Source organism: Panicum virgatum, chromosome 9N (genome assembly GCF_016808335.1).
Source record: "Panicum virgatum strain AP13 chromosome 9N, P.virgatum_v5, whole genome shotgun sequence".
NCBI classification, from domain to species: Eukaryota; Viridiplantae; Streptophyta; class Magnoliopsida; order Poales; family Poaceae; genus Panicum; species Panicum virgatum.
In genome coordinates, this window is record NC_053153.1 from 60,089,835 (window position 1) to 60,107,798 (window position 17,964).

The 17,964-nt window shown below is 44.2% G+C and overlaps 1 protein-coding gene and 1 long non-coding RNA gene across 4 annotated transcripts; one reads left to right on the forward strand and one right to left on the reverse strand.

Moving 5' to 3' along the window:
- Nucleotides 1–1,228: 1,228 nt before the first annotated feature.
- On the reverse strand, nt 1,229–2,055 carry LOC120691734. Its single transcript, XR_005682365.1, has 2 exons — nt 1,771–2,055; nt 1,229–1,675 (listed from the first exon to the last, which is right to left on the reverse strand). It is a non-coding gene; the product is annotated as an uncharacterized LOC120691734 (long non-coding RNA).
- Nucleotides 2,056–9,464: 7,409 nt separating this feature from the next.
- LOC120690891 (sucrose synthase 2-like) lies at nt 9,465–16,433 on the forward strand. 3 transcript variants are annotated; one of them, XM_039973772.1, is made up of 16 exons: nt 9,851–10,751; nt 10,858–11,086; nt 11,382–11,518; nt 12,218–12,347; nt 12,438–12,589; nt 12,735–12,927; nt 13,304–13,422; nt 13,532–13,748; nt 13,832–13,927; nt 14,013–14,186; nt 14,269–14,385; nt 14,475–14,641; nt 14,750–14,974; nt 15,062–15,380; nt 15,475–15,719; nt 15,856–16,433. In XM_039973772.1, exons 3-16 carry the CDS (start codon nt 11,409–11,411, stop codon nt 16,040–16,042), a joined length of 2,451 nt encoding a protein of 816 aa, XP_039829706.1. In that variant the 5' UTR covers nt 9,851–10,751; nt 10,858–11,086; nt 11,382–11,408; the 3' UTR covers nt 16,043–16,433. The 3 variants fall into 3 exon arrangements, with proteins under 3 accessions (XP_039829703.1, XP_039829706.1, XP_039829705.1); XM_039973769.1 differs by lacking the exon at nt 10,858–11,086 and having other exon boundaries at nt 9,465–9,975; XM_039973771.1 differs by lacking the exon at nt 9,851–10,751 and having other exon boundaries at nt 10,831–11,086.
- Nucleotides 16,434–17,964: the final 1,531 nt, after the last annotated feature.

Here is a 17,964-nt window from a genome sequence, read left to right on the forward strand (position 1 = left end):
TCTATTTCTAAAGCATGAAATGAGCTACATAAGCAATGGAAGAAGAGAAAAACAAACCCCAAACCTTTAGCGCCAATGGATGGACGGGGGAATCAAAGATCTTCACAAATGTGATGAAGAAATGAGTAAGAACTCCTCTCTTCCGAGCCAAGAACAACAAGAACAAGTGAGCTGAATGGCTCGAGCGGGGGAAGAGGGAAGGGGATAAGGGGGCCAAGGAATTTTGTCCCGGTTGGAGGCACCAATCGAGACAAAAGAGATGCCTGTTGTCCCGGTTGGTGGCTCCAGCCGGGACAAAAGGTCCGCGCAGCCTTTTGTCTCAGTTGGAACCACCAACCGGGATAAAAAGCCCCCCCCCCCACTAGCCCGACTAGCCGTTGGACCAGGAACAAAAGCCACCTATTGTCCCGGACCCAAAACCAGTCGGGATAAATAGCCTAGAACAAAGATATGTTCAGTAGTGAGCAAGATCCCTTGCTGAACGTACGCTAGCTGGTCCTGCTGCCGGCCTGCTTAGCATTTGCCCAGTTTGGCAGCTAGGTTAATTTGGTTTCATGTATATCCGTCCGGGGTGTGGTGTGGCAGTCAGTCACCTCGCCCACCACCGAGCTGCTCGACCAGCCACTCATTTGATCGTGAAATCCTAGCGGCGAACGCCAGCCGCTAGCCATGCCAAAGAGCCAAGATCTGCTCGCTCGTCGGTCCAGTTCTTCCTTTCCTCCTTCTCGAGGAATTCTCTCGATCACCTGCTGCACTCAGCTCGCTTGCCGTGGGCATTGCGTAGGTCACAATTCACACCGCAGCAACATAGTAGACGCATAAAATTTCTCCCTTAGCTTGCTTCGTGTTCGGATGCAGAGATAAAGTAAGCTTTTACTTGCTAGAGGGGTTTAATTTGTTGAGAGTTGAGACGATGATGTGCTCCATACTTTGTCGCTAGTGATAAGTAGTGGGTGCTTTCTTAAGATTAATTATTAGTATAACAAAATCTCTAGGTTTGTTAAATTGGTGCCGCCCTGATCGAAGCAGAGATGCCACGCCCACACAGGAATATGCCCTCCTCCGTCCATAGCGCCATCACCTGCGTAAGACCGTTGAGACAATTCCGCCGGGCAGAACTGTGTTGCTATGCGTGTTCCAAATATAACACGCCGAGATACCATGCATGTAACTGCCATATCCATTTCTAAAAAAAAAACTTTTCCATAGCAGAGAGAGAGAGAGAGTCTTGTATGATGTAAATTAGAGCAGTATTGCATTAAGTTTTTTAGATATAGGAAAATTCCGACCTTGAACATTCACGAGTGAATGTCTACAACCAAACGTTACAAGAGTTCTTAGACTCTAAACCTGGAATTTCACCCAAACAAGAAACAAATTAAAGCTACAAAACAAAGAAAAACTAGAAGACTAAGTTTCAACCTTCTTCGTTCCGCTTCATCCTTGTAGAGTCTTTACATTGCATTAATCCAACACATCACTCGTCTGCTTAGAAACTTGATGCTCGGATTGTCACTGCTCATCAATTACCGCCTTGCGCATAGGTATGAGGAGATATCGACATCGCCTTCAGAAAGGAAGTGGCACCACGAGGTGTCACCAATGTCAACACCAGCATAACGCCGAGCAAGAATCCCTCGAACGGTTTCCCGTATTTACCCGAAGGCACCACAAGCTACAAGAAAGTGCATCACGGCATCAGCAAGTAAGACGAGGTGTTAAATCAAATACAAATATATAGCAGGGTGGAAGAGAGGCTACGTATGCAACCTGGAATATATTTTAAATGCTGCCATGAAGTAATAGATGCCTAGCTAGCTTCTCTACACTACACCGAATATGGCCAAGCACTCAAGCAGGCCTTCTCGGCTCTCCCCTCTTGGTTTCCAAGGCCAATAGGAGCCTAGCTAGTGGATAAGGATGGACAGTCAGCATGCATAAAACATCCAGTAAACAAATAAAAGAAGAACTGCCAATGTCGTCAGATCTGTTTGGTCTGTTCTTTCAAAGGAGAGGGTAGAAAAAGAACGGACCAATAATGCTTGGTGAAGGGGACCAATCCATCCGGTTGTTGTGGGCACTACTAGCAAGCTATAGATCAGGCACTCCATCTAATTAAAATGCCTTACTCATCACTCAAACAAAAACCATTATTCGTTGCAGTGCATAAACTACACTGGCTAGCTAAGATGACAGTACAACATTACTTCCTTAGCGCGGTGGTTCAGATCTACCATCTGCTCACCAACAGAAAGAGATGTACGATCTAGCTTGCAAGGAAATATCTATTAGTTAATCTTTAAATCGAACAAGGACTGTTTCTGTCTGTATGATGGCCCAATTTAGCTGAAATTGAGTCCTCAGCTAACTGATCCTTGCATTGGGACGACTTTTGAAGTCCTTCAGTTGTATAATTGTATTGGGGCATCCAGAAGACACTTTAGGAAGCAAGATTATATTAGTATATGGGGTCCTAACTGGTCCACTCTCACTCTTTGTGCTGCTCCCTCCTTTTTTAGATCTAGAGGTCAATTAGTTGGTGGTTTGGGGTTTATGTTAGATGCAATTGAGCTATAATTCAATGATGGATGGGCCCCTAACTTTACAGCACAAGATATTTTACTCCATAGGTTTCTTCAAATTTAAGCTATTCACTAGGAATCATTTGATTGGAAAATGAGATTTAAAACAGAAGAATTATTCACACATGAATGTGAAGCAAAAAAACCTAGTTGATAAGAGATAAGAAAAAAAGGAGCATACATTTTTTGGTCAGGTCGTTTCGAACTACTAGCCGCTTGCAGGTTCAATTCTTAATCAGATGTTGCATGCCTCACGGTGATTTTCACCTGTGTAGCGCCTCGGATAGTCCTAGGTTAGGATAGGGTGGTACACGCAGGCGTGCGGCTTTAGTGGTATTGTGCGTTGCCCGCGCATGAGGTGTGAGTGTAATGTGGCGTGTGCGTCCATATTTATACACTCAAAATAATTTTAGTGCAATCTTTTCTTTGGAATAAGGGTACGGGTGAGCTACGCTAGCTTCAAATAATATAAAATTCATTTCACCGTGTTCAACCAGAAAACATGGAAGTAATGGGATCTTGGATTGTTATGACTAAGCCCTGCAACACAACATGAGTTGAAACATCCACACCCAACATAGGTACATGCCGATAAGTAGTCAATCTTAGCAAGGTCGTCTCTTCCTCATCCTCGTTATCAATACCACATCAAGAGCATCGCCTCCACAATATATCCTCGTATATGTGGAAGGATCTATCTCCACGTGTCACGCACAGCTAGGGTTTCATGGTGATATCGAGGGCTGACAACGGCTAGTGTTTTTGAGAGGTAGATCACATGCGCCAATAACTTCGATCTTTCTTGTGTAGATCTTGCTAATGGGCTACCATGTAGGCCATTAGGACTCTAATTCCTATTAGATCAATATTTGTTTCATCCACGTATGGAACCTCCAACTGGATGGTGATGACATGAAACTTCCAACCGGTGATTTTTTTTTCATTTTAATATGAAATTATACTGTAATTACGGAATAATGCTCTAATCCCACGAAATACCAAAACTAGGTCACATCATCTACTGGGTAGATGAAATATAAATTTCATCGGGTCAGCAGATGAAATCTGCTATTTTCGTCTAATGAGGGGATGAGATATACTATTTTCGTCCAATCGTTGGATGAAATCTAATTTCGTCGAACCAGTAGATGAAAGTGCATGAAAAAGACTTGTTTCGTCCAATGGCTCGACAAAAATTAGATTTCATTTACCGTTGGATGTAATCTAGTTTTCATTTACTCATTGGACGAAATTTAGTCTGCTCAAGAAGCTCTGAGTTCCTATTTTGAATAGAAATTTGAACACCTTTCTGATGTTTTGCTCAAAAACAAATGGCACGAAATGTTTTGCACAAACAAAAACTCAAAGCTGCTGGAGCAGACTAAATTTCGTTCAATGGTTAGACAAAAACTAGATTTCATCCAAAATCTAGTTTCCGTCTAGCCATTGGACGAAAACAAGTTTTTTTCATGCACTTTCGTCTAGTGGTTCAATGAAATTAGATTTCGTCCAATGATTGAATGAAAATATTGTATTTTGTCGCCTCATTAGACGAAAATAGCATATTTCGTATGTTGAGTGGACGAAATTTATATTTCGTCTACCCAGTAGACGATTTGGACTTCGTTTTGGTATCTCGCAGGATTATAGCATTATTCCGTAATTACAGTATAATTTTGTATTAAAATAACAAAAAAAATCTCCAACCGGTGATTAAACCCACATGGGGATCTTAATTGCAACCACCTTTTACCTGTTCCTAGTATAGGAGCACAATACTCCATGCCGTGTCCTTCCTTCGTTGACGTCCTCATGTATAAAGCACACAATTTTTTAAAATTTAAATTACTACTAGCTAGTAGGAGTTAGCTGGTTCTTAATTTGAATCGTCCGTGATGCCTGGCGAAATCTTAACATTTATTTTCTTATTTGTTTCTGTTGACTCCTTTGGAAAAACAGTACGTGACTTAAGCAAGCTACATTATTGTAAATACGGCAGAAAGCCTATGGTTTTACCATGCATTTTTTTTCATGCCACGAAAGATGCTCCTACAGTCCTACTTTAAGCATCGACTTGAATACCCCCAATCTCAACAGCTAAGCCTGCACACACGCACCTTTCCTCAAATTTTATCGTTTACATCTTGCTCCTCAAGGAACAATGCAAAAGGATCTAGATTCTTCCAAAGCAATGTGCTTGAGTTCTCCCTAATCCACACAAAGCTCGCTTTAATTTCCCTTAAACTTCGCCACCGTTTACATCTTGTTTCCCAAGAAACAATATCCTTATAGTCCTATTCTCGGAAGAGTATACTACCGATTGGTACACTGATGCCTTTCATGTGCATTCGCAGACCATGCATGCCGGCGACAGCATCCCATTTATTTATTAACTTATTATATATAAAATTGAGCTGCGAATGCAGCCATGCATGTGGCCATGTGGGAGTCCCATGCATCATATGCTTCGCCCAGGAAGGAGCAGCTAAGCAAACGCGTACGGGTATTTGTTTAGGCAAACCAGGTTTCAGAGATCGCCCTACAAATCCGTGTGTGCTCCAGGTTTCGGATAAAACCCGACGCCGTACGTTCGGCGATCCAGGCCGGTCTGCAAAACCGTGGATTATTAGTCGCCTCTCATTCCTGGGACTGTGCGCAGGGAAAGCAGTATCGCAGCATTCTCCGTGGCAGAAGATCCAAGGCCGGGAAATAAACAAATGGGGGAGAGATTGGGAAAAAAAAACAGGCGGTTTTAGGTAGGCCGGCCGGATTATTGGACTGCACTCCATCTCCATGTGGGAATTCAGTAGATGCTGATCTTCTGCGGCTAGCTCGCCTGTCCGTGGCTTCCAAGAGTCTTTCTAAATTTCACTTTTTAAATTATTTTTTTGGAGCGTCGTTTACATAAAAATCACTCTCTAAACCTCTTCACTCTCCAACAGTTTTTCTATATCTTGTTTACACTCTAGAGAGCCATTTTCGCTATTTATCTTTGGCTAGCAAGAAATCCGAATAGATGATGGTTATATTTGGATAACCACTTAGAGAAGCTCTTGGATGCTATTTTTTCCATCAAAATCTCTATTTCTAACAATTAGAATGAATATAGAGAGTCTTTTGGAGTTACTCTTAGACAAAGACGCTGCTAGATGCTGGATTCAAAAATAACTTGTACACTGGAATATAAACCTTTTCATTATTGCACACTACTATATTCATGCTACTTTGTGCTCCAACAAGCATTCTCTTGTTCTAGCTAGATCTGCAGGTACACTGCATTCATGAATTAACACATTGATAGTACATATAAAATGGAAAGAAGCAGCAGCGGCCTATTTCTTCAAACTGGATAGCATAAGTCATCATGGTCCTTCACCACAAAAAGAGGTTCTGGCCATGGTAAATGTGAGCATAGCCATGGGGCCGGACACCTTGAGGACCACACGGTTGGTTCCTTGCACGAGATCCGGCAGTGAGGTCAGACTGTGAGGCTGAGCACGCCGCTGTGTACTGGGTCCCGCAGTACGATTACCACGGGCACTGCTACTCCGCATGCGTGCCAGCTCAGCATTGCGCCCCACCTGTTAGCTAACGGTTCGGATTTGTGGATCCGTATTCTGTGTGGATCGTCTACAGCCCTGTTGCTTCTCTTTTCCCGGCTTATTTCGACTTGTTTTGACTTATTTCTTCTCACATGGTACTATTAAATCAGCCGAAATCAGCTGTGGATGTGGACATTTCAGGTCCGACATTACATTTTTGTAGGGAGGTCTCAGATGAGAATTTGCGAAGAGCAAAAATAAGTTGCTATTTCTAGTACATAATTCATTTACACTCACTCGAAGTGGATGATGAAATGAGATGTAACAAAGATGCTTTTTGAAACGGATTTTTTTTCTTCGAAACAGAAAGTAACAAAGATACTTTAAGGCTACCGGATCGGTAAACATGGTTATTCATAATATCTTTTTTCTTCATAGCAGAATTTATGAAAAACTAACTTGCTATACGCACTCGTGTCACTATCAAGAGGCATGCCATCTTCCGAACACTATCATGTACTTTTAGATAGTATATACTATACTTGTCTTAGCCAAGCGTCCAATATTAAGCTAGGCCCCATTGCTAAAATTGACTCTTCAGAGAAGTTGTGGCCAACAAGAGAGGTAAAAGTAGCTATTATTTGGTGACTTGTTCATTAGAGGAACTTCTTATCCACCAACATAAACCAAAGGAGCTTTGATACTTTTAGCCCCTAGTGGTCTCTCCACAATCCAAGTTCACCCTTATATATTTTTAGCTCAAAATTATAAGATTAGAGTTTCGCCTTTTCAGGGTCCGGCTCTTAGATAATCAAAGTCAAATTGTTAGGCCCTTTACCACCCCTAGGTAAGTATAAAGAAGTACTATTTTATTTTTGAGCATAGTATACTTATTACAGTTAATTAATGACTACAAAATACTATATTAATTACATGAAACATGTATGAGTGCATTTATATCGAAACATGTTCCTTGCACGTGCGAAAGAATGTGATCTATTTTTCTGAATGACTATTTATACTATAAAGAAAAACAATTAGAATAAAGTTAAATTTCAAAAACTCAACTTTCTAAAGAAGAAAGTGTGGCAACAAATAGAGTATCACACACTAAGACCAAAATAAACATTCTCAATTTCTCATCTAGTTATACCTTACAGCTAATCAAAAGAAACACTTTTGTCCAGAGTTTATGTTCTTTTAGTATGCTCTACTCAGCTAAAAATCATGTTAGAGGAAAGAAAAAAGTACGAGATGCTGATAATATATTGTGCATAAATCATCACAGAAGAATTCTGAAAACCACTTTTGATAAAAAAAACTTTGCAAAACCAGATAAAGAATCCGGGTTGGATCCCGAGTTGAGATCCGCCTGCAAAAGTAGGCAGGTGGCCTCACCTTTGCTTCCAACCCACGCAAAAACCCGGATCCGATGAACAACCTCACGGTCACCTCCCAATTATACCTCATCATTCAGATTTCAGAGGTACTCTAAGTAAGGGAAAAAATGCTACGGCCACCTGGGTCCATTTGCCCTCATTTTGTCAGAGCCGTGTCGTGTCCCTTGAAGTAAGGGTGGGAATGTAGAAATAGTTATCCGAATTTTTTGCATCCGTGTGGTACCAAAGTGGATATATTCGAATTCGTTTTTCCTCATTTTTCTCTATCCGATTCCACATCTATATTCGACAATATCCGCAACATCCGTATTCGAATAAGAATGAGCACGTAGAAAACTATTAAAAATTATATATATAACTAATAATTAGTGATATATTAGTTTTAGTATTAATAATAATGTATTTAGTGGAACTATTTAAGAGTGATCATGAATAAATGACATGTGCTACTAGGTTTAATATTACTAATGATATCTAAAGATTAAGTTTAATTAATTTCAATTTAATTAACTATATTTTGATATGGATAATCATATTGATTTTAATTTACTTTGGTTTATCCACTTATTGATAAAATTATAAATATACTTTATTCCATTTATTATTTATAACTATTGATATTTCTATTAAAATATTTATTCATTTGCATTTTGTATCTTTATATTATTAACTATTTAAATATTTATGGATAAATATGTTTTGATGAGATGTCTTTTTCTTTAACTACAACGGTTACATATTTTAATCCTTATTGTATAATGACTTAGTGATACCTTCGAAATATGTTTATAATGAATAAAACAAATGAATATAACTATGTTCCAAATCAAGTAAATATCCGAATCCGTATCCGAATTCGAGACATCCGTTTTGTATCGTATCCGACGACATTCGAATCCGAATCCGTATCCGAGTTAAAATGTGGTAAAAAGTGCTATCCGGATCTGATTCCATGCGTATTCGATCTGATTCCATCCTTACCTTACCTTGAAGCATGGAAAGGCTGCCGCTGTGGTGAGCTCTCGTGTGCAAATATGGGGTGCACATACCAAAAGGGCCTGCGTCTGAAACCATGGGGTCGTCATACCTTTGACGATTTTTGAGACGGATGATGTGCCGCCTCTGTTTTTCCTGTACGAAGGTTAGAAGATGACGGTGGCTAGTTTTTGAACGTTTAATATTTTACTCCCTCCATCCACTTTTGATAGTTATATTTCAAAACTTCAAATATTAAAAAATGATAGCTATATTTGCTATTGGCATGAGTTATGATAATAAATAGCACTAGAAACGAGGAGTTTTCAGTTAAAATATTGAAGGACTAACAAAAAGTCTATGTTGCATTTATAAGATTGATAAGTACACTTGGTGCTCTTGGTCATTGTGCCATATGGAAATATATCTATACTTGGATGGAGGGAGTACCACAGAACTGTTCTTTGATTCCCATGTTGTATATTAAAATAATATATTTTCTTTAAAAATTAAAAGAATATATAATAAGTATTAGCAATGGAGCTTAAGTTTAGAGTCATAAGCACAATCTTCTAATCGATGTTGCAAGAGCATTATATATGTTTATAAGAGACTTCAAATTGTATTTGTCTTGTGCTGGTATTTGTTTCAAATGCATTATATATGTCAGCTTCTTCATAGAACGCTTTTATGTTAACATAGTAGACCAAATTAGGCATAAAAAATAGAAGTCTAAATTATTAGCGACTCTAATCTTAATATACTGAGCGCAAAAGTTTATGGTATCATTGCTTTACGTACAAACTATAATTTCCAATAAAGAGTGTACTCCGTGCTGTAGTCTTCCCGCACCACGAGGCGGCTGGGAAAGTATTGTTTTAAGCACCAAATAAACTATAATTTCCAATGTCACTAAAAATTTCAGTCGTTTGACATATCATTCATATTCTAAAACCTTTGTTGATGCTCTAGCTAGCACAGAAACTCTAAAACTCTTTACTAAACAAAAAGTCCAGCATCCGAATCTGTTCAAACTTCAAAGCCTCAGCTTTTTCTCCAAGAAAACAGCAAAAAAGCCTTCCGTGTTCAACCATACCCACTGCCGCTGCACAAGCACAAAGCCATCCCATCAGCTAATCATATCCTATCCCACCCGCCGATGTAAAGAAATCAATCCACAAACCGGCATCCGCTTAAACCAAACCGAATTGAACTACCAAAAAAAATTACCCTCACCTACCATTTTAATACGAGCAGAGGGGCGACGACGGTGGGAGCCGAGGCTGCCCCATCCCCTCCCCTGCAATCCGTGTATAAATAGAGCTCCCGGGGCTGCCTCTCCACTCACCAATCCATTCCACCCCCGTTCACCCCGTCCATTTGATTTGCGTTTAGTGCGTTGCGTTTCTTGGGTTTCTCCTAGTTCGGAAGGAGCACCTCCTTCCTCTGGCACTCCTGTTCTCCGCTCGGAGAAAGGTAATGCAATCGACCTCCAGCAATGGAGGAGCTCCCGCTCTCTCTCTCTTGCTCCGTTCCTGGGTGCGTGGACGTTGCGCTGTTCCGGCGAACCGCCGCCGCAGCCGGCGTTGTAATGCCTCCCCTTCCTGATCATGTCCGGCTGCGGCGACCGACGGCCGCGCAGGCAGGATGTAGTATCAAGTACTAGTAGGAACGGCACTCTGCTCGGCGTCTTGGACCCCTGATCGATGATCCGGGGGAGGTCATGCCAAAAATTTCTCCTGGCTTCTCTGAACCTGCTGCCACTCTGCAGGGGGAGGTGCTGCCTCTGCATGCAGTTGCTCGATCTCCTTGCACTGGTAGCAAAAAAGAAAAAAAACAGTTTTTTTTTACGTTTCTTGCACCAGGGGATAGCGTGAGATCCGGTGGATTATTAGGGGTTTATGCAACAACCTGGGTCAACTGCCACTTGAGGAGATCGCTCGAGTGGGGGGACTAGACCATGCTTGTCCCGCAGGAAAGATGGTGATGCTTCTGGATCTGGGGTTTAGCTAGCATCATGCTCCGGGTTTAAGGTTGCAATAATTATTTTTCCCACAGAACGCTAGATCCGGCGGTGTTCTATGCTTATTTCTATTTTTTTATTTTATAAAGAATATTATTTTTTGATGATTTTCGTCTGATAACTTGATAAGTTGTTGGCTTTATCCGTTCCTCCACCACGCCATGTGCACCTGTCTCGGGAAAAGAGACAGACTGACGGCTCTTGGTTCTTGTGCTAATTAATGACCATGGTTAGTTTTGGTTAATCCTGTCTTAGGAATAATTACTTCCATTTATCTTAATCGCCTTGAGATGAACTGATGATGGAACCCCAACCCATGCTGATCTCGTGCTTAGAAGAGCCTAGAACCAACGGAGGTGCTCTGCCGCGTCACTCTTCGTCCTTGCCTGCTTTGGTTTCAACGGATTTTGGAGCCGGGAGCCATTGGTGCGCAAGGCCAAGCTTTTTCCGTCTTGGATTCCATCGACGTGTCTTTGTTGGTTCCTCCCGTGAGATCTGTATAAAAGAAGCCTCCCCCCTTCACCAATCCTTGGCCTTCGGAAGCTTTCCTTCTCATCGATTCTTGTATGACTTCGATTTGTTATGTCCTGTTGTGTTGGGTTTTCCTTGTTTCTAGGATCTAGGATTTAGTTGGTTTTCTGTTCTTGCACCTGTTTGCGATTTTTTTCCCCGTTTCTTGAAGTAGAAGTTGTTCCGTTGCTCTGTTGCCTAAGAATTTCTTGGTAAAGTTTCAATGATGTGGCAAATCTGGTTGGCTGGGCTTATGACTTCATGGGGTTTTAAGGATGACTTTTCAGTTACTGGTTCTGAATGCTATTCTCTGTTGACTGAAGTTTCCGTTCCCTTTGGTGTTGTGCAGGCTTGAGGACCCAAGAAGAGGATAACAATGGGGGAAGCTGCCGGCGACCGCGTCCTGAGCCGCCTCCACAGCGTCAGGGAGCGCATCGGTGACTCCCTATCTGCTCACCCCAATGAGCTCGTCGCTGTCTTCACCAGGTCTGCACTGAGTTTCCCTCTTCCTCAGCAATTTATTTAGCGCATAAAGAAATACTCTCTAATTTTGTGTTACTATTATCGTTTTAGCGAATGTGATTTTTAAGATAATCTTCGTCTCATACATTGTTAGATCTAGCATGGTGTGCCCCATATGCTGAATTGCATGCAGTCATTCCTGACCAATTTTGTAGCTATGATGTTCCTGATAAGATGAATATTTAAATGCATCAAGGATTTTGTCCAAACCTAGTACTGATACTGATGAACTGCAGCAAGTATTTAGTACTGGTAGGACTGACTTTGAACTGTTATTAGATCTGGCTGCATGCATATTTGTAATTTTATATTCAATACAAATCTGAATGGAATGATTGAAGGCTGCAGTTATCCAAGTGGCTATTAGTTAGGCTTCAGTAATATGATATTGTTAATCTATTTACATGCCTAGATCTGACATGTTCCATTCAGCAAAAATGCATAAACATTTGACTAGATCTGATGTAATAGACATGAATGAGATTACATGTAGTTTGGTCACGAGGGGAATATGTCTTTCATTTTTGCTATGAGTTTGTGCCTGGCTCACATGTGGTCCTATATTAACCAGTGGCTTCTGAATTCTGATCAAACTCCTGAATTGTTATAGGCTGAATTGGCATTCTGGCATGATCTGATATTACTTGATTATGTTTTGTGCAGGCTGAAAAACCTTGGAAAGGGCATGCTGCAGCCCCACCAGATCATTGCTGAGTACAACAGCGCTATCCCTGAGGCTGAGCGCGAGAAGCTGAAGGATGGTGCCTTTGAGGACGTCCTGAGGGCAGCTCAGGTTCACATCATACTCAGATCTCACAAGACAGCATTGTTCCTTTTTGGCGTGTGCTCTAGCTCTGATCATTTATGTTGTGTTATCTTACAGGAAGCTATTGTTATCCCCCCATGGGTTGCACTCGCCATCCGCCCTAGGCCTGGTGTCTGGGAGTATGTGAGGGTCAATGTCAGCGAGCTCGCGGTTGAGGAGCTGAGAGTCCCTGAGTACCTGCAGTTCAAGGAACAGCTTGTGGAAGAAGGGTATAAATTTGCACCTAAACTGATCATGTTTGATTTTTTTCCCGAAAAGTTTCAGATCACCACAAAACTAGGACTGGTGGGGTTAAGAAAAAAAGATTCAGATCATATATGATAGTTTGTAATCTTTTTGATTTATATATTTCAGCCCCAACAACAACTTTGTTCTTGAGCTGGACTTCGAGCCATTCAATGCATCCTTCCCCCGTCCTTCTCTGTCCAAGTCCATTGGCAATGGTGTGCAGTTCCTCAACAGGCACCTGTCGTCAAAGCTCTTCCATGACAAGGAGAGCATGTACCCCCTGCTCAACTTCCTTCGCGCCCACAACTACAAGGGGATGGTGAGCGAACATTTCATTTGTTTCCTTAATCAATGTTGCATATAGTTAAGTCAAATAGAATTTGTCAACAAAGTATAAGTAAAGTAGAAATTGTGGATCATTAAAGCTGACCTGTGATACAAGAACTGTAAAATTGTCATGATCCTGTGTTCTACTCTTTTTTAGCAATAGGCAATAAAGTAGTGATAGACAGACGTCATTGGGGCAAGCTGAGTTGCTGATGTCTGAAATGCTGATCTGTCAAACACTGATGACTTGATATTTTTGAACCACAAGAAAGTCTTAAATTATTTCTTCATATATACTATTTCCTGTTGTTGTAGTTATGAATTGGCATTGAACTTGCTGTAAATCTTAACTTCTGTGATTTCTGCAGACCATGATGTTGAACGACAGAATCCGCAGCCTCAGTGCTCTCCAAGGTGCTCTGAGGAAGGCTGAGGAGCATCTGTCCAGCCTTCCAGCTGATACCCCATACTCTGACTTCCACCACAGGTACTGAATATATTTTGCATGAACACAATTCATTTTCACATATAACCACCGAAGTTATGTTTAGTAATTCTTGTGATTTAACACATACTTCTTCTGACTGGATAAACAGATTCCAGGAGCTTGGTCTGGAGAAGGGTTGGGGTGACTGCGCTAAGCGTGCGCAGGAGACTATTCACCTCCTCTTGGACCTTCTTGAGGCCCCAGATCCGTCCACCCTGGAGAAGTTCCTTGGGACCATCCCCATGGTGTTCAATGTTGTTATCCTCTCCCCCCATGGTTACTTCGCTCAAGCTAATGTCTTGGGTTACCCTGACACTGGAGGCCAGGTAAAATTCTTACTCACTTTTACATGGATATGTAGTTTGAACACTGAACTTGTTCTCATCAATCTGTCTATTATTACGAACAGGTTGTCTACATTTTGGATCAAGTCCGCGCTATGGAGAATGAAATGCTTCTGAGGATCAAGCAGTGCGGTCTTGACATCACCCCAAAGATCCTTATTGTAAGTTCAATGATGTCTAATATGCTAAAGCAAAACCTTACCAGCTTAATCGTTGCAATAACGAGCCTTCTTTGGTTTTGCACAGGTCACCAGGTTGCTCCCTGATGCAACTGGCACCACCTGTGGCCAGCGTCTCGAGAAGGTCCTTGGCACTGAGCACTGCCATATCCTTCGTGTGCCATTCAGAACTGAGAATGGAATTGTTCGCAAGTGGATCTCGCGTTTTGAAGTCTGGCCATACCTGGAGACTTACACCGATGTAAATACCAAATGGTGACCTCTATATGATCTTTTTTGATAAAGATGAACATCTTGCTGACTCTTTCTTTAATTGCTGACAGGACGTGGCACACGAAATTGCTGGAGAGCTTCAGGCCAATCCTGACCTGATCATCGGAAACTACAGTGATGGAAACCTTGTTGCATGTTTGCTTGCGCACAAGATGGGTGTTACTCACGTATGACTCTTAACAACTCTTTCTGTTGGAAGAGTTTTTATTGCCGCCTTCTGTTCAATGCTAATGCTACCTGGTTCCTTGATATGCAGTGCACCATTGCCCACGCTCTTGAGAAAACTAAGTACCCCAACTCTGACCTCTACTGGAAGAAGTTTGAGGACCACTACCACTTCTCGTGCCAGTTCACCACTGACTTGATCGCTATGAACCACGCTGACTTCATCATCACCAGTACCTTCCAAGAGATTGCTGGAAAGTGAGTAGCATCTATTCAAGCAAACTTTGCTGATACGATTTACCAGTTGCGGTCATGCTAATATAGTTCCACCATGATCTAATATCATTTGTTTTTCTGAATTTTCAGCAAGGACACCGTTGGTCAGTACGAGTCACACATGGCGTTCACAATGCCTGGTCTGTACCGTGTCGTTCATGGTATCGATGTGTTCGACCCTAAGTTCAACATTGTCTCGCCTGGTGCGGACATGTCCATCTACTTCCCTTACACCGAGTCACACAAGAGGCTGACCTCCCTCCACCCTGAGATCGAGGAACTCCTCTACAGCCAAACCGAGAACAACGAGCACAAGTAAGAATCATTTCCTACGTAGCTTAAGCTGCATTTGTGTAGCAGAGCATTTGTTGCCGGTGATCTGACTGTAATTCCTCTGTGCAGGTTCGTGCTGAACGACAAGAACAAGCCCATCATCTTCTCCATGGCTCGTCTTGATCGTGTCAAGAACTTGACTGGTCTGGTCGAGCTCTACGGCCGGAACAAGCGCCTGCAGGAGCTGGTCAACCTTGTGGTCGTCTGCGGTGACCACGGCAACCCGTCCAAGGACAAGGAGGAGCAGGCCGAGTTCAAGAAGATGTTCGACCTCATCGAGCAGTACAACCTGAACGGGCTCATCCGCTGGATCTCTGCCCAGATGAACCGTGTCCGCAACGGTGAGCTCTACCGCTACATCTGCGACACCCAGGGCGCCTTCGTGCAGGTACCTAGCCAACGCTCTCCAGCAAGTTCACGCTGCTGTCCAGCTTCAGTTGCGAATCCAATGGGAACTGACGATGCCCTGTTCTCTGATGCAGCCTGCTTTCTACGAGGCCTTCGGTCTGACCGTGGTCGAGGCCATGACCTGCGGCCTGCCCACGTTCGCCACCGCCTACGGTGGCCCGGCCGAGATCATCGTGCACGGCGTGTCCGGCTACCACATCGACCCGTACCAGGGCGACAAGGCCTCGGCGCTGCTGGTGGACTTCTTCGAGAAGTGCAAGGAGGACTCGAGCCACTGGAGCAAGATCTCGCAGGGCGGGCTCCAGCGCATCGAGGAGAAGTACGCGTCGTCTTGTTACTACTAGCTAGCACACTGCTGCTGCTGCTGCTGCTGCTGCTGCTGCTGCTGCGTGCTGATCTCCGTCTGAATCCCATGGCGATGTTTCTGATGCTCTGCTGTTGGTTGATCTATCCAGGTACACATGGAAGCTCTACTCGGAGAGGCTGATGACCCTGACCGGCGTGTACGGGTTCTGGAAGTACGTGTCCAACCTGGAGAGGCGCGAGACCCGGCGGTACCTGGAGATGCTGTACGCGCTCAAGTACCGCACCATGGCCAGCACGGTGCCGCTGGCCGTGGAGGGAGAGCCCTCCAGCAAGTGAGGTGGCGGGGACGACCTGAATGAAAGAAGCAGGGAGCACTTGGAGTCGTGTCTTTTTCCTGGGTTTCCTTCCGCATTTCCTCCCCTGATTCGGGGTTCGGAGGCCAAAAAAAAAAAGAAGAGTTTGCTTTTCCTAGGCGGGCTTTCTTCAAGAATTAAGGTCGATCTTCTTCCATTGATGTGGGGTGTTGCTGCTAGTTTTGAGTTGATTCGGTAGTTGGGGTGAGTGAGTCTGGTCGGGATGGATGGGGTGTGTCAGTGTGCAGTTGGTCATGGGTGCTCCCTTGTTTCCTGGGTGGATGGATGGATGTTGCTCCTTGAATAAACGCAGCGGCCTTGGCGCCGTTTCTGAAATAAGAGTAGCATGCCATGCCTCTCTCTTTTGTGGTTCAGTTGCAGCAGGAATTGCGCCTGCATTCGCCTCACATTGTGCCCACTTTGTCCCGAGTGTCGCGATGTCAGAAACATGCTGATGCCTCAGTTGCGTCTGAAACCGGTCATCACTTCCTCACTAGGGAGGCAACTCCCATTACCAGGACTTCAAATCTTGGTGAATTCCGTTGCATCAGTGACCTCCTGAAGAGTCTCTACGCTGCGATTGCCTCACAGGTTCGCAAAGTAATTGCGTAACCCCTCCACTTTCTTCGGTGTTGCGTCGCCACCAAACCTTGGAACGAACCTAAGTGACATGGTCAGACTCAGAGGGTGTCAGGTGCTGCGAAATGTGCCGATCACATGCCTTTGGCAAGCTGGAATGAATAAAGTTTGGCACGGCACGGATGTAGAGGTCCAAACTCCAAAGGCCTCGCACCCGTGTACTCATTTGGAAGACTTGGCGAGTTCTTAGTATTCTGCTGCCAATTTTCCAACTCTGAACTACAAACACGAACCTGGCGCACGCCATCAACACGACGCCGATTTCCCCGGTGCTCTCAGCAGTTTTGCAACTGCTGCAACCGCTGAAATAACGACGGTGATTTCCGAGCGGCACAGCTCCACAGGGATGCGAGCGACGGCGGGCCTTGAAACGCGATGCCAGGCCGGGGGAAGTGAATGCCAGGCCGGGGATGCCAGGCTCCACAGGGACCATGTATGCATGGCGTGGGCCTTCCTGGAAGCGGCCATGCAGGTGGGGTGAAGTGCTCTCCATGTAAATTACACGCGCACACACAAAAAAGACTAGCTAGTGCTTCTCCAGTGCTATCTGATCAGTGGGTTCCGCAACTTTGCAGTCAACGCTGCTGGCCTGCTGCTTTAGGGGCGGGATTAACGCAAGGATTAGCAGCATCTCTGCTACAGTTGGACAGAGCCAACCATCGCCCACACCCTTTCAGATTCTCCGCGCCCAGCTCAGTATTTAGTTCAACCAACAAAGAAGGATTAGCAGCATCTCAACTACATTGGCACCCTATCCTATGGAAACCAGGATCCTTGTGCAAACTTTGGAAACTCCAACACAGGCCACTGGATCCCCATCCGAGGGCACCGATCAGATCTGGGGACTATTTTCATTTAGGCGCCCGCCCCTCACCCCACCTGGCCTGCGTTTTTGTCAAAAAAAACCCTCCGTCCGTTCCGTTCCGTTCCGTTCCCGTTTGCTGCTGTCCGTCTCCCTCCGTCCCGATCGAATCGCCCCGATCGATCGTGGTCCAGTTTCGTCTTCCTCCGTCCTCCTGCTTCCTCCCGATCGTCTCCTGCCCTAGTTGCCGCCGGCGTCGTCGCATGTCTACCAGAACGTATGAGGACCAGCGGCCTCGACCCGTGCAGCCCTAACCGCGCGTCGGCGTCGAGCACCGGCCGCCAGCGTCGGCACGTGCAGCACCGGCCCCCGGCCTCGGCTCGTCCACCGCTGGCCTCGACCTGTGCAGCCCTAACCGCAGGCCTAGCGGCCGCCGGCCTCGACCCGTGCAGCCCTAACCATCC